The 15,441-nt window shown below is 63.1% G+C and overlaps 1 protein-coding gene across 1 annotated transcript in view; it reads right to left on the bottom strand.

Moving 5' to 3' along the window:
• Positions 1 to 3,835: 3,835 nt before the first annotated feature.
• The window catches only part of SEPTIN4 (septin 4), a 12,883-nt gene continuing 1,277 nt past the window's right edge, over positions 3,836 to 15,441 (bottom strand). Inside the window, exons 2-12 of the mRNA XM_041484943.1 lie at positions 11,533 to 11,832; positions 11,216 to 11,309; positions 11,016 to 11,102; positions 10,137 to 10,260; positions 9,792 to 9,926; positions 9,595 to 9,712; positions 9,174 to 9,275; positions 8,705 to 8,801; positions 8,429 to 8,591; positions 5,923 to 6,022; positions 3,836 to 5,646 (exon numbers count right to left, since the gene is read on the bottom strand). Coding sequence (XP_041340877.1) covers positions 5,587 to 5,646; positions 5,923 to 6,022; positions 8,429 to 8,591; positions 8,705 to 8,801; positions 9,174 to 9,275; positions 9,595 to 9,712; positions 9,792 to 9,926; positions 10,137 to 10,260; positions 11,016 to 11,102; positions 11,216 to 11,309; positions 11,533 to 11,832 — 1,380 coding nt within the window. The 3' untranslated portion in view covers positions 3,836 to 5,586. The remainder of the gene's footprint in view (positions 5,647 to 5,922; positions 6,023 to 8,428; positions 8,592 to 8,704; positions 8,802 to 9,173; positions 9,276 to 9,594; positions 9,713 to 9,791; positions 9,927 to 10,136; positions 10,261 to 11,015; positions 11,103 to 11,215; positions 11,310 to 11,532; positions 11,833 to 15,441) is intronic.

Below are 15,441 nucleotides of genomic sequence, written 5' to 3'. Positions count from 1 at the left end.
TACCCTTTCCCCAGCAGGAGCACCTTGGGCTGAGTTTTCTCAGTCTGCTTTTCCCAGCAGTTTTAATAAACCAGATGTTCTTCATTCCTCCCAGTTTCATGGTAAGGCTGGAACAGGTGGTCCTAGGTTACTTCTGTCACTCACAACACGTTGGGGTCCATCCTGAGCTTGGTTTGGAGGTGGGGATGGGCTGGATTAGGGACAGGTTCAGCCCCTGGAGCAAAGCTGGGGCTGGTCTGGCTTTCTCCCCCTTGGTGCTGTGGGGCCAACACCTTCCCAGGATCTCAGGGGCTGCAGCCTGTCTGAGCCAGTGATGGGGAAATGTGGGGAATGGCTGAGTCCTGTGGGGTCCCAGGGTGCGAGTCCTCATGTCCATGCATGGGAGCAGAAGAGCAGAGTCTACCCGGAAAGGAGAGACCCAAAGCTGAGCTGAGCCCCCAGCCTGGAGCCTCTTCCCCCACTGCTCCTGCAGGCATGTCCTGCAACTCCTGCCCTGACCCTGGAGCAAGCCCCAGGTGTCACCAGGGCTGCAGGAGGGTCTGGGGGTCAGCAGTGTCCTAGTGTGACCAAGGACAGCAGAGGCTGCTGCTCCAGGGTGGGATCTCTAGTCCTGCTGAGGGGCACCCACTGTGTCCCCTCTCCTCTCGTGCTGCAAATAGATGGTGCTGTTTCTCCAAGAACAGCTGGAACCAAGGGGCTCTGCCTGCACTCCTGGACAGAGAGCCAGGACAGGGACACCTTGTCCCCTTCCACAGGGGAATGTCAGGGTCAGAGCAGCCTTTCCCTGCCTGTTCTGCTCGGTCCCTGTGCTTTGTGCTGGCATCATCAATGACATCGCCACCGAGGGGAGGAACAGCTGCTGCTCCCAAGCCTCTCAGCACTGCTCCTGATGGGTCTTGTGGAATGGGCATTATCTTCACAAAATACAGCACAACTTGAGGTTTTTCAGGGAAGCTCCAGAAATAACATCACGTGTCAGTAAAGGCATCTCATGGAGCTTCCCAGAATCCACAGCCACAGGTGGGCTCTTCTGCAAGTAAAGACCAGGCTGTAATTGCATATCCATCTGTTCATGTCGTGTTCTTGTGTGCCCACCACAGCCTCACCACCCTCACAGAGAAGAGTTTCTTCCCAATATCCCATCTATCCCAGTTCTCTGGCAATGGGAAGCCATTCCCCTGTGTCCTGTCCCTCCATCCTTTGTCCCCAGCCCCTCTCCAGCTCTTCTGGAGTCCCTTTAGGCCCTGCAAGGGGCTCTGAGCTCTCCTTGGAGCCTTCTCCTCTCCAGGTGAGCTCCCCCAGCTCTCCCAGCCTGAGAAATGTGTCAAGCTCTTGGTCTGGTCTTTCCACACTGTCTCTGGGGAACAGGGAAGTGGGAAAAGGTATAGAAGAGCTGGAGCTGGCTGGAGGCTCCAGCCTGTGTCCCATTTTTCTGGCTGGAAGGTAATTCAGGGGTGGTTTAGCTTCCTTTACAGGAGGAGCAGAGCAGCAGCAATGCTGAGCTCCTCCTGGCCTGAGCAGGGGATCCAAGGACTACCTGCTCCATCAGGAGCATCCACTAGATGTGTTCAGACACTGCATCCCAACCCCTCGTCACAGCTGCCAGAAGAGGGAAGGGCTGTCACCCCCAGCCAGCAGCTCCCAGGCACAGCGATGGAACTGGGAGCAATCAGAATGACTGCTCCTGGCTCTGCTCCTGGCTCCCCTGGATCTGGGAGAGACAGGAATGGGAGCAATCAGAATGACTGCTCCTGGCTTCCCTGGATCTGGGAGAGATGGCACCAGGAATGGATGTGACAAGTGGAGAAGAGGTACTGGGGGTGTGGGGAAGAGCTGGAGGCAGTGCCTTGGTTTCTGGATTTGAAAAGATGGGAAAAGGTGGGGCTGCAGGGGCTCTCCCATAGGGGAAAATATAATTAATTATAGAAGGAATAAATTAATAAGTAGGGAAGGGAAGGGGAAAAGGGAAACAACAGGACTGATGTCACCTCAGGTGACACCTCCTTAGGTGTCAGGCATGGGTGGTACAGCCCAGGGAAGGAGATGAGAGATTTCCTTTTCTGCCCTAAGGAACCTTTATTCTCTTCCTCTGAGCTCGGCTGGAGCTCCAGCACGGATGCTGCAACCAGTGCCAGGACTGGTGAGAAACCAAAAATAGGACATTGGGGAATTGCATGGAAGCATTTGCCATGTGGAAATATCAATCTCTGCCTTGGGAAGGCTGGGTTTGAGTGGGTTTGGGACTTTTTATTTTTAAAGGTGTGATGAAAATCACATGGAATGGAGTGCAGGGAAGGGTGGGCACAGCTGGGGATGTCACTGGAGCATCAGTGCTGGGTTTTATCCTCTGGGAAAATGGGAACCGGGTAAATCAGCCAGTCTGGGACCAAAAGCAGAGGCTCTGTTGACTGTTCTGGGGAGGAAGAGGCAGCCAAGGGATCCTTCTTGGAGCTGCAATGGTGGGATGTGGGATATGGGAGGTGTGTGTGTCCCAGCCTTTGGGGTGAGAGCTGCTTCCAGCCAAGGAAGCACAAACATTTTCCATTCCCATGTTGCTAAGAGGGTTCATAGGAGGGGATGGGGGTGTTTGGCCTGGTGAAGAGCAGGAATTGGCATCACAGCCACAGCAGGGCTCAGCACCCTGGGCCAAGCAAGGTGTGGGGCTGAGGCAGTGCTGGTAAAGGAGGGAAGGACCACAAGGAGGTGGGGCCCATGCTCTGACCCTCAGCAAGGAAAGAAGTGGCTGGCAGCAGAGCACTGGGTGGGGCTGGCAGGTCCCATGAGGCAGCTTTCCTCCACAGCAGAGACCACGGACCACCTCAGACCATTTTGGTGGCCTCCTCTGGGCCTGCTCCACCAGCTCCATGTCTGTGCTGGGATGAGCTGGAAGCAGCTCCAGAGAGATCTCAGGAGAGCAGAGCAGAGGAGGAGCATCCCCTCCCTCCCCTGCTGCCCACCATGGGAGAAGCCCAGGAGACACTCGGCTTTCTAGGCTGCCAGTGCCCATGGCCAGGTCATGTCCCATTTGTCACCCACCAGAACCCCCAGCTCCCATCCATCCATCCACCCATCCATCCCTCCATTTACCCCTCCCCAGTCTGTGCTGGCCCTGGGGATGTCCCTGACCCTGGCCTCAGCTGGGCTGGATCAGCCCAAGGGCTCTGTGCAGAGGAGATGGGATGCAGGGGCTCTGTGCAGAGGGAGGGGATGCAGGGGCTCTGTGCAGAGGGAGGGGATGCAGGGGCAGGATATTGGGGTGCAGGGTGGGATAATGGGATGCAGGTGGATGATGCCCTCTGGGAAGCAACCACTGATGCAGCCCATCCATCCCTCTGCCCACTCCTCCTGTTCCTCCGCCCCAGCAGGTCCTAGGGGACCCAAACTGGGGTGACTGGGCACAGGTGCTGGTGGTGTCTCCTGGCAGGGCTCCCTCCCACTGTTGGGGGGACACAGTGGTGCCTGGGGGCAGCATGTGGAGGGCAATTCCATCCCCTGCTCAGGCTCTGTCTCCGCACTCCCATCCCAGCCCCACACCAGCAGCACACAGCACCCCAAGGCACATGAGATGAGATCACATGAGCTGCTGTCACATGAGCCTCCTTGTGCCCCCTCATCCCAGAGCTGGATCCCAAGAGGCTCTCCCACCACACCCCAAGCTAGGTGTAAGTGAAGCACAAACCCCCCCAATACCCATTTTGAGCCTTTTCCAAGGGAACAGGATCAATAGGCCACAGGGTAGGTCACTACCAGCCTCAGAACGTGGGTGCCCAGGGATGTGGGATGCCCAGGGCCATGGGGTGCCCCCATTCGGTGGAAGCCACAAGGGGTTGCAGACAAGCCAGGTCAGCCGTATTTATTGAGAACGGTTGTGGAGGGATAAAAATATTTCCACTACTCTATAAGAATTTATAAACCTATACTCTCTGATACGTTAATAAACGCCTCTAGGACCGTCATGCCAGGGGAGGGGCTTCTGTAAGAAAATAGCGAGATTAAAAAAAGGAAAGCACTAAATATTCCCTGTAGGGCCCTGCCGGGGGGGCCCTGCCCACGGGGGCCACGGGACCCCCGCTGGCATGGGGACACGGGGGGCACAGGCCGGGTGCTGCCCTGGCACCCTGCAGCCCCAACCCCCGAGCCCCGGCTGGGCACAGCCCCTGCCAGCCACGTCCCACCCGGGGGACCCCAGCTCAGGGGCCCTGATGGGGACAGGACATCCCCACAGCAGCCAGCTCCCACTGCTCCCACTGCTCCCAGTCCTGCCTGCATCCTCACCCTCCCCTGCGGGCTTTCCCGAACCCAGCAGGGGTTTGGATCCTTCTCCCCAGGGATGCTGCGAGAGGCGGCCAGGGCTCACCCTGGGGACACACAGTGGGGCTCTGCAGGAAGCAACACAGCTAGGGACATCCTTGGGGACACAGGGACACTACACAGAGCCCTGCAGGGTGGTGACATGGCTGGGGACATCCCAGGGGCACACACAGATGCAACATAGCTCTGTGGGAAAGCAACACAGATGGGGACAGTCTGAGGAGCGGGGAGAAGCTGCAGTGCTCTGTAGGGCAGCAACACCAACCAGGGCATGGTGGGGAACATGGGGACATGGGGGACATGGGGACACGCAGCAGCGCTTCGCTGGGAAGCAGCACAGATGGGTACATCCTTGGAGAATACACGGGTCTGCTGTGCCAAGAAGCAGCAGGGACAGGGACATCCTGGGCATACAGGACACCACAGAAAAGCAAGTGGCAGCAGGGGCTGAAATTCCAGCCAGGGCCGGTGCTGTTGCCATGGGGTGAGAGGTGCCATGGGCAGAGGACACTCATTATTGCTTTACAGGGCAAACATCACGGCAGGCTGGGGGTGCCCAGCCTCTGATTTGGGGTTCAAGGGATTTTCCCTGGCGACATTGATTCCCCAGTGCTCCTTGTGCCACAGCCCTGCTGTCACTCAATGGGGACAGGGTGAGGACACAGGGCTGGACACTGACAAGCTTCTGTCCCCCTGCACTGGTGCTGGCATAGAGCAGGATGGTCGCTGTCCCTTGGCTGTCCATCCCCTCTGTCCCCTGTGGTTCCCAGGACCTGCTGTCCCTCCATGCCAGCCAAGGGCAGGGGAACAGCCCTGTCCCCCACAGCAGCTGGGGCCTTTGGGGGGCTGGCACCAGTGCCCCCCTTTCCTCTTCCCTTAAGCCAGGGCCAAGCTGAGCATAAAGGCTGTAAGCAGGGAGCCCAGGGTGACACGGGGACAAGGGACACACTGTGGGAACCAGGCTGGCCAGGGCCCTCCCCAGAGCTGTGGAGAAATGGGAAACCAAAGCTTGGGGGACCAAGCTGTCCCTAGTGAGTGGAGAGGAGTGGGGCAGGAGGCCCCAGGTTGGGTGCCCTGTCCCTCGCTGTCCCCCCGCGTCCCCTCGCTGTGCCCTGGTGTCCCCGCGGGCGCTGGCTGGTTGGATAAGGCGATGCCGCAGCTTAAGGTGGTGGGTGGGCGTTGGTACCGAGTCTGGCAGCGGGGCCGGGCGGGTGGAGCGTGATGTAAACATTTCTGATCGGGGCCAGGAGAAGGAGGAGGAGGAGGAGAGACGGGCTAGTGCGAGTCCTTCATCTGCTTCTGGATCTTCTGGAGCATCTCCTGCATCCGCCGCAGCTGGAAGGGAGCAGAGCCGGGATCGTGGATGGTGCCAAGCCCCAACCACGCAGCTCTCACGCAAATGGACCTCGGGCTGAGCATCCCAGACAAACTGGGATCGGCAGCAGCTAGGGAGGGGGGAGGGGGGTACCCGTGGATACACCTCCAGACCCTGCTGGTTGGAGTAGCAGCTGCCAGGATGCTGCAGGAAGGGTGACTCACAATGGCTGTGCCGTCGCCAGGGCAGGAGGGAGTGGGGACGGAGGTCTGGGGCTCAGCCCGCCCCACACTCACCTCCTCATCCTTCTCCCGGATGAGCTTCTCCGTCTCCACGTCCGGCACCGGGGGGATCACGGGGATGGGGAAGTCTGTCCCGCTCTCCCGGGTCAGCTTGCTGTGGGCAGAGAGAGGAGGTGAGGGTGCTGCCCCAGCCCCCCAGGGACATTCCCCCGTGGATGCCCCAACCCCTGCATGTCCCCAGCAGCCCCTGACCAGCCCCATGGCCCCATGGCCACCATCAGAGTGTTTTTTTCCAAGCAAGGGAGATGTGAGTGGCCCCAGGCAGCCCCCAAATCTCAGCACCCCCAACCTGCCGTGTACCAACCAAGGGGGGACCCAGGGACTTCCTCCACACCCTCCCATTTTGGGAAGAATCCCACTGGGGTTGGGCTCTCCGTGGGCAGTATTTTCCCTGCTGCTTTAAAACATCAAAACCTCGGCATCTCCCCTCTGTCCCCTGGCCTCAGGATGGGCTCTCCAGGCACTCGACTGCCCTGCCAGCCCCAGGGATGCTCCACACCCTTTTCCCGAGCTCTGCTCCCATTCAAGCCCATTCCTGCCGGAGAGAGCCGCGAGCATCCCCCTGAGGCCGTGCCACCGTGCAGGACTCGGGCCAGCCCAGCCGATGGCTTCCCCATGGGCCCGGCACTGGGAGGGACCAGCCCTCCACCCTGTGGATGCCACGTGCCACCCCAGCGGGTGACAAGGCCAGGACACCAACAGCGGCTGGCAGGGTCATGCGTGCTGCCACGTGCCATCGCCACATGCCATGGCCAGCGCGGCCCCTCCGGGCAAAGGGGTGATGGACACGGCTGGGGCATGGGTGGGACGGGCCAACCCTGTCCCGGGCAGGACGGGCCAGCCCTGTCTGGACCAGGACGGGCCATCCCTGTTCCGGGCAGGCTGGGCCAGCCCTGTCTGGACCAGGATGTGCCATCCCTGTTCCGGGCAGGCTGGGCCATCCCTGTCTGGAGCAGGATGGGCCATCCCTGTCTGGAGCAGGACGGGCCATCCCTGTCCTGGGCAGGACAGGCCATCCCTGTCTGGAGCAGGACGGGCCATCCCTGTCTGGAGCAGGATGGGCCATCCCTGTCCCGGGCAGGACGGGCCATCCCTGCCCGTGGGGTCCCGCTGTGCCGGGGGCTGGGCCAGCGCCAGGGCCGGGGTTTGGCCACCTCGGGAGCTGCTTTGGAAGGCGCTGCCGTTGTCTCAGCTTTGGCCGTGGGGGACGTGGGGAGCACGTGGAGCTCCTGCCAGCCCCGGCAGCGACAGGGAGCTAGAGCCGAACAGCAGCAATGTGTTGAGCAGCAAAAGCTCTCAGCACCCCCAAATCACATCTCTGGGAGGGCAGCATGATGGGGGCTCAGTGCCACCAAACAGGGACACATCCCCCAAAGCTGGGTGAGCCGGGGTGACACCACCAGCACACAGTGTCCTTTGGCACCCCAAGGGCAGCTTGTGTGGGACAAGAGTGGGTGGCCACAGAGTCAGAGTGGATGGCCACAGGGCTGGCTCACCCCGAGGGCAGCTGCCTGGGCTTGCTCGGGCACAGAAGGACCAAGACAGCGTTGGGTACCAACAAGCACTTTTATAGAGGGGCCAGGGGGTGGCAGGGCGAGCAGGGCGAGGCCCAGCGCGGCCCCGGCCGGTCCTGGCTCAGTCGGCAGAGCTGTCCCCGCAGCACAGCCTCAGCACGGAGGGATGGCTCCTGCCCCGGGGCACACAGGGAGAGACACTTAGAGGTGCCTAGAGAGGTGCCTATAGCCACTGCCAGCCCCCCACAGCACAGCTCCACTGCCCCGGGACCCGCAGAGCCTCCACTCGCTCCCACACTGCTCTGACCCCCGGCTGGAAGGTCCCAGCGGAGGTCCTGCTTGTGGGGGCTCTCTCAGCACCTCGGGGTGGCAAAAGTGGATGTGGGTGCCGTGAATTCGGCTGATCCACGAGCAGAGCCCCAGCACTGGCTTTTGTTGGGCTCCTGCTCTGGTGCCGGAGCCTGCAAGGATACAGGGGCCCCCTCCCTGTTGGAGCATCCTCCCACAGCCAGCCCCAGGGGTTGCAGGGGATGCAGGATCCCCCTTGGTGCTGAAGCATCCCCCGAGACACACCCAGCCCAGAGGGGACACATGGTCCCCCTTGCTGCCAGAGCACACCCCTGGCCCCAGCCCCAGCCCTGGGGGCACATGGGGTCCCCCTCACTGCTGGAACATGCCCCTTAAACCAGCCCCAGCTCTGGGGAGATGCAGGGTCCCCCTGGCCACCAGGGCATTCCCCCAGCCACCCCAGGGGCACAGGGGTGGAGTATCCCAGCTAAGACAGACCCAGCCTCGGGGTTTGCAGGGCCCCCTCACTGCCGGAGCATCCCCAGGCACTCCCAGCCCAAGGGCACAGGAGGGGCCCTTCACCTCACAGGGGCTCCCCAGCACGGCCCCACGCACAGCCCTGACCTGTCAGCACCACCATTTGCAGTGGCTGGGGTCACCCCAAAGAGAAGAGCCCCCCGACCCGGCCCAGCCCGTACTTGCGGTTGCGCTCCTTGACCACCATGCGGGTCATGCTCTGGATGCACTGCGTGCGGTAGTTCTCGTAGTGCGTCTCCCGTGTCACATCCTTCAGGTCCTGCATGTGCGTCCTCACCAGCATCGTCCGCAGCTTCACGAAGTCGCAGTGGGATGGGTTCTCCACTGCGGGGGACGCGGGGTCAGGGGCCACAGCCTGTCCCAGCCCGGGGCTGCGACGGGCGTGCCGTGTCCCTGTCCCCAAAGGCCGGGGGCCGCCGGGGATGGCCCAGCGTTACCTTCCACGATGCCCCAGGGGTAGAGGCGCCCGCGGACGCGCCGGCCCTTGGCCTCCACCACCGTGTTGCTGCCGATAACAGCGAAGGGGATGCTCTCCTGCAAGGGCAGGGGGATTAGCAGGGCCTTGCCATGACCCCCACCTACCAGGACCCGCATCCCTCCACACGCCCTCCTCAGCTGTGTCCAGCACCCGTTTGCCAAGATATTCCAAAGGCCTGGCTGTGGAGAGCCCAGTGGGACAGCAAAGGTCATGGCATGGGTTTTCCCACCCAAGCCCCATCCCACCGAGCTGCAGGTGTCACCCATGGGATTTTGGTGACATGTCTGGGTACTGAGATATGTGCCAGCCCCTCCATGCTGGAGAGCTTGCGTGGCTCCAAAGGGTCCTGCTGGTACCCCAGGGTGGCATGTCCTCCTGGCCACAGGGCTCTTCCTCTCCAGTGATGGAGCTGGAAGAGCCAGACCCACCTTCAGTGCCTGGTCCTGCAGCTTGAACTCCTCATCCTCGTCCGAGTCGCACTCAGGGAACTGGTAGATGCGGATGCCATAGTGGTCGATCTCCTCCCGGATCTGGAGACAAACAACTCCCTGAGGGCAGGGCTCTGGCCTCGGGAAGGGCATGGGAGGCAGCACACAGGGCCAATGGCCCCCAAAAGCCTGGTCCCACCAGACCAGATGTCATGGACACCCCCCAGTCCTTCCAACCCCCAGCTGAGCCCTGGGGAGATGCGTCCTTGATGGCCATGGGGGCAACATGGTCCTCTACAGTGCTTCAAGCCTAGAAAATGCTCCAGGGCAAATTTCAGGCAGGAGATGGATGGAGACCCCAGGTCATTCCCATGCCCGGGGACCTGCTGGGACAGCTCCCAGCTGGCCCACGTCCCCTCACCTTGTTCTTCATGCGCTCCACCTCGGCGGGGGTCAGGGTGTCAGCCTTGGCCAGCACGGGCACGATGTTCACGCGCTGGTGCAGAGCTCTCATGAACTCCACGTCCAGGGGCCGGAGCCTGCGGGGGGAGTCTGGTGAGCCCCGTCCCACCGAGCCCCTGCCCCGCCTCCCGGCAGCGTGGGCAGGGCTGCCCGTACCCGTGGCCAAAGGGCGAGATGAAGTAGATACAGCAGTGCACTCGGTTGTCCTGGATGTTTTTCCGGTTGAGGCCACTTTCGTCACGGAAATACTGCTCGAACTGCTGGTCGATGTAGTCGGCCACTGGCTTCCAGCTGCAGGGACAGCGAGGTGACACCGAGTCCTCTGTGAGACCCCCTGCTCTCTGTGGACCCCCAGCTCAGTACCTCCATGGCTCAGCACCTAAGGCCATTGAACCATGGGCATCCCACCCACCATGGGGTTCCTGCCCTGGGGAGACCCCCACCCCACGGCACTCAGCATCCCACCCACCCTGGGGACAGTCCCCACCCCATGGCACTCACCACTCGGTGTTGTTGACGGCGTCCCCGAAGCCTGGCGTGTCCACGATGGTCAGGCGCAACTTGACCCCCTTCTCCTCGATGTCCACGACGTGCTTGGTGATCTCCACCGTCTGCGTGATGCGCTCTGTGAGGAGGCACACACATCACCAGGGAGGGTGGAGGTAACATGGGGACATGCTGCAACTCCCAGGTGTCATCCCCACCCTGGGAGCTGGGTGACCTGGCTGGATCAGCCCCAACACATGCCATGCTCCAGCCCAGGAGAGGATGCTCCATGCTGTGGTCCCCACATCCCCATGGATGGGCACCCATCCCTTGGTGGCTGTGCCACTGCCACCCCAGGACCCCAGCTCAAGCAACACAGGGGTCTGCTGGGGCTGGGCCTTGCTGCAGGACCCCACAGCTCCAGACTGCACATGCTCCTTCACCCCAGGACCCTCCATGTCCCTGCATCCCCAAGGATCTCCTGCTGCATTGTGTGTTTTGGCTGTCACTCCAAGCAACGGAAAGAAATCAAACAAACCCCTTGAATTCCTGGGGATCTGGGCAAGTTTGGGCCATTTTAATTCAAAAACTGGCTGCAGATGAACTGGCACTGTGCCCCAGGTTCTGACTGTCCCCAACCTCCCAGAAAAGCTGTGGCTCCAGCCAATCCCCAACAAGCCAGGACTTGTTTTCCCCTTGGAAATAAAGTCCCCATGGGTGGTCCCCATCTTGTCCAGAGGGGTCCCCACTGCCTCAGAGCAGTCCCCAGTGCCAGTGACAGCACATGTCATTTCAGGGGCAGGGAGAGGGGCTGCAGCCCACAGGAGCATCTCTGGGCTCTGCACTGCCCAGGTCACCCAGGACACCCCTCTGGGCCGTGCCTGTCCCTCTGACCTTCGGCGTTGAGCAGTTTGCGGTCCCTGTACATGTCCGTCAGGAAGAGGCTGTTGACCAGGGTGGACTTGCCCAGCCCAGATTCCCCTGAGAAAGCAGGACAAAGATGAGGGGGGCAGCCAGGATCCCCCCCTCCCCAGCGCAGGGTGTTTGGGATGCAGAGTGGGGTCAGCACCTCCAGGCCAGCTGGACCCCCATACCTGCCACCATGAGGGTGAAGTCAAAGCCCTTCTTCACCGACTTGCGATGCACCTGGTTGGGCAGCGTGGCAAAGCCCACATACTCCTTGTCATCCTGCAGAGGGCAGAGGAGATGTGGGACAGGGACGCTACCAGCCCACCTCCTACCCTGGGAAGACCCCCTTCCCCCGGCCCACAAAGGGATTCCCAGGGTTGGAGTTCCAGGGGATGAGGCCATGCCTGCCCAAAGCCTTTGCGTTCACAAGATGGGAACATGCTCCATCCCGCAGCCCCTCGCCCCGCGTGTGTCCCTCCCTTCCCAGGGATACATCCTGCACCTCGGAGGAGTCGTAGGGGTCCAGCTGTCCCCAGGGGCTCCGTGGGCGATTGGGGCTGGGGGGCGGGGGGGCGGCGATATGCTGCTGGAAATCCGAGGGCCGGGAGCGGGAGAAAATCCTGGTGTCCCTCTCGTCACTGGCTTCGTCTGGGGGGACCCTGGCCACGCTGCCCAGGGGGTGGCCGGGCTCCCGCCGGCTCTCTGGGGCCTCCACCTTCCGGGAGCTGTCAGCTGCTGGGCAATCCCGCAGGAACTGGGTCAGCTCAGCCTCGTCCGAGTCCTCCTTCAGGAAACGTTTTATCTGGGGACCAAAGGAGGAGGTGACACTGGTGGTGGCAGTGCCAGCCTGATGTGGCACCACCCAGCTCAGCCACACAAGCTCCCAAACCGCAGCAGCCAGACACATGCAGCCTAAAGGTGGCAGGGATGGGAGGAGAGACGAGACACGGCCACCACAGGGGACGAGCCACCACCCTGGGGACAGCCACGGGTACAGCCATGGGGATGGCAGTGGGGACAGCCGTGGTCCTGTGCACCTCGGGCGCTTACGACTTGCGGCGTAGGGATGGTAGCCAGCTCCTGGCACTCCGGGGGACAGGGGTAGGCACCTTCCCCCTGGGCACCCCGCCGCTCCTCGGGGTCTTCTGGGGCAGCCGGGACCCCCCCGCACCCCATGGCCTGCCAGGAGGACAGGGAGAGGGCCGGGAGGAGGCAGAGACACCAAGAAGAGGTGAAGAGCGATTGGGGGGTGGCCTGAGCGGGGCTGCAGCCGGGGAAAGGCAGAGAGTGGGCAGGGGTCCCCTGGCGCCCATGCCCCCCGCCCGCTGCCCGTTCACGGGGTGTCAGCACAGGGGCCCCCGTCCCCGCATTCCCGGGAGAAAGCCAGGGCAGGGGACCCGGCCCAGAGACATGACCAGGACCCCGACACCTCCTTCCCCTGTCTCTTCCCGTGGAGCGAAGCGCGGGCAGCGGGCGGGGGCTGGGGGGGGACAGGCACAGCTGCCCCCGAGCTGCTGCCCGTGGGGTGGCGGGGCTGGGACGAGGGACGGGAACGCCGGGATTGGGATGGCTCCACATCCTGTTTACAAGCGCTGGCGGGAGGAGACGCGTTCCCAAGGGCACGTCCGGCAGCGGCTCCCGTGGGACCAAGCCCCGCTGCCACCAGGCACCAACGTCCCCAAGGTCCCAAGGCAACTGCCAGGCGACCCCAGCCCCAAACGAGAGGGACGCGGGGGCCGGGGGAGCCCGTGACTCTGCGGGCTCCCAGTTGGGGGAGTGCCCCCCCAGACCGGGGCCTCGAGGCGAGATCCCTCCATGGGGACACGTGTCCTCCCCTACGCCTTGTCCCCGCTCGCTGGCGGGGCGGGCAGCGGTGCCGGCGGCAAGGCGAGATGCGCGGAATTAACGGGCTGGAAACAAGGTCAGGGCGCTCGCTGCCCGGGCTGAGCGCTCGCACGCCTGGCCCCGCTCCCGCTGCCCCCGCGGCCACAGCGCCGGGACCACGGGGCCAGGCTGGGGAACAGCAGGTGGCCCCATGGCGGGGTCTGAGGGACCCCCATGCTCCCCTCTGCCCCAGCGGGTCCCGAGTGCTCGGTGGGTCTGTGTGACCGCAGCATCCTCTTCCTGCCCTTGACCTGGGGGGCCTTAGGGCCAGCCCCCAGCGCAGCCCGGCCGGGGACTCTCGGGGATGGGAGGTGATGCCACCACCAGCGGCGAGCGCTTCCAGCCCTGCTGCCGCTCCAGCCCTCGGGGCTCCAGCCCTTTGGGGCTCGCCCTCGTCTCCCACCCCCGGCGAAGCCGGTGACTTCGGCAGTGCCGCGGCACCGAGGTTCGCGCCGCATCCTTGGGGGTCCTGCAGCAAGTGCAGCCCGGGCAGGGCTGTCTCGGGAACGGAGGATCAGCTGTGGCACCTTCCCGCAGAACCGGGGCGGTCCATGTCCCCCACCCCCTCTGCCCCCTCTCTCGCCCCGCTGGGGACGGGCGCTGCCCTCGTACCTCTTGCCCAGGCTGCAGCTCGGGGCAGGTGGCCATGGCACAGCCAGCGTCGCCCGTGGCCAGCAGAAGATGCCGAGTGGCACCGGCTGCGCCGAGGGCTGGGGAGCAGCATTAGCATAACTCCACCCTGGGCAGGCTCCGCGCCGGGCGCCCGCGGCACCCAGGAGCCAGACTCGGCCCCTGCGAGAGGCACGGCAGGAGTGAGGGACGCCCGGGTAGACCTAAACCCAGTTCCTGCCCGGCTGGGGAGGTTTAAAGGAGCAGCCATCATTGGCCAAGGGAGGTCCTTGGTGGGGGCTGCAGGACCACCACCATCACCACCACCAGCATCAGCACCCCTGAGCTGAATGCACAGATTGGCTACAGCCCAGGAGGACACTCAGTCTTTGGAAACACCTCTGTCCCAGGACAAAAATCCACTCCATCCCGGGACAAAACTCCCTCCATCCCGGGATAAAATTCCTCTCCATCCCAGTGCACACCACGTCCACTCCCACTGCCCACCTGGAGCATTCCCCAGCAGGGCTGCACAGCCTCTTTGAGGTCAGAAACCCAGTTTTCCCACACTTTTGCACCTGACACTTAAAGCTTCCCCGCATGGCTTTAAGCTCTTGCTCGAGCTGGGCCTGGCTGGGAAGGACCCAGCCCTGGCGTGGGAGAAGCAGGGACGCTGCCCACCACTGAGATCTCAGGCAGGAGCTCCAGCATTGCTGCCTCGGCTTTTCCGGCTCATCTCTGGGAGGCGAAGGGTTAACAGTGCCCCAGGAGGAGCCCGTGGGTGGCAGTCAGGGTTCCCCAGCTGTCACTTCGGGGTCACCAGGGATGGTGATTCACCTTGATGCATGTCGAGATGCATCAGAGCAGCTCAGGCGCGATCCAGGGTCGCTCGGCCACTTTCCCAGCGTCCCAGCCTGCACTCCCGGCAGGAGTAGGGATTTACGGCAGCGGGAGCCCGGGGCTGTGTCGGTGCCCCCGTAAGCAGATTACACACGCGGCTGAGTGCAAGCCGGCCTCACACCCGGGCTGTCAGCGATGGCCCGCACGCCCAGCCTCGTCCCCGCCTGTCACTCTGCATCGCACCGTCCCCGCGCGGTGACAGCCCGAGGGCTGCGGCGCGGAGGCACACGGAGGCAGCGGGCAAAGCCTGACCTAGGAAAGCCACCGGCTGCCCCTGAGCATCGTTCCACGGTACCACATTCCCACGGGAGGTGTTTTCCCCGGCAAAGGAAGGGAATGTCCCGGCGAGGTGCTGTCCCTACCGCCAGGCTGACAGGCGTTCCCAAGCCCTCTAAAGGTGACACCCAGAATGCCACCCGCGGCACGGCCACTGTGTCACTATGGCTGAGTATCCCAGGCACAAACGCTGTCCCAAAGGCACGAACCCCGCGCAGAAGCTCCCAGTAAAAGCCCAGTGCTGCCAGGATCAGGCCAGCTCGCTCCCAGGGAGAGAGGACCTGGGCTGTGCCTGCCCGGCCCCGCCTCTGGATGCACGGGATGCTCCTGCCGCAGAATCAGGGTAGCCCCAGCTCTGCCATCCCACCCCTCACTCAGCAGCATTCCAGATGGGAAACTGAGTCTCCCGGCAGCTCCAAGAGGAGCAGGGCATCCCAAGGCTGAAGGGGTAGGCTGTGGTGTGGGTTCCTGCTCTGGGCAGGGGGTCAGCTCGGGCAGGTGAGCATAGGGGATGAGAGCCACAGCCCTTGGTGCAGCAGCTCCAGTCCCTCTCCCGTAGTTTGAAGGGCCTGTGAGCACCTGAGTGGAGACCCCAGGATGGGACCATGGCTCCCTGTGAGCCGGGACATGACAGCGAGGCCTGTCCAGGCTGGAAACCAGGTGAGATCTCAGCACATGGGGCTGGGCAAGATCTGACCCGCTCAGAGCCGGGAGCAGAGACCGGCAGGGGATGGGGGGGGGG

Source organism: Pyrgilauda ruficollis, unplaced genomic scaffold, assembly GCF_017590135.1.
Source record: "Pyrgilauda ruficollis isolate IOZ18807 unplaced genomic scaffold, ASM1759013v1 scaffold69, whole genome shotgun sequence".
Lineage (NCBI taxonomy): Eukaryota > Metazoa > Chordata > Aves > Passeriformes > Passeridae > Pyrgilauda > Pyrgilauda ruficollis.
This window is presented reverse-complemented; position numbering and strand designations above follow the sequence as displayed.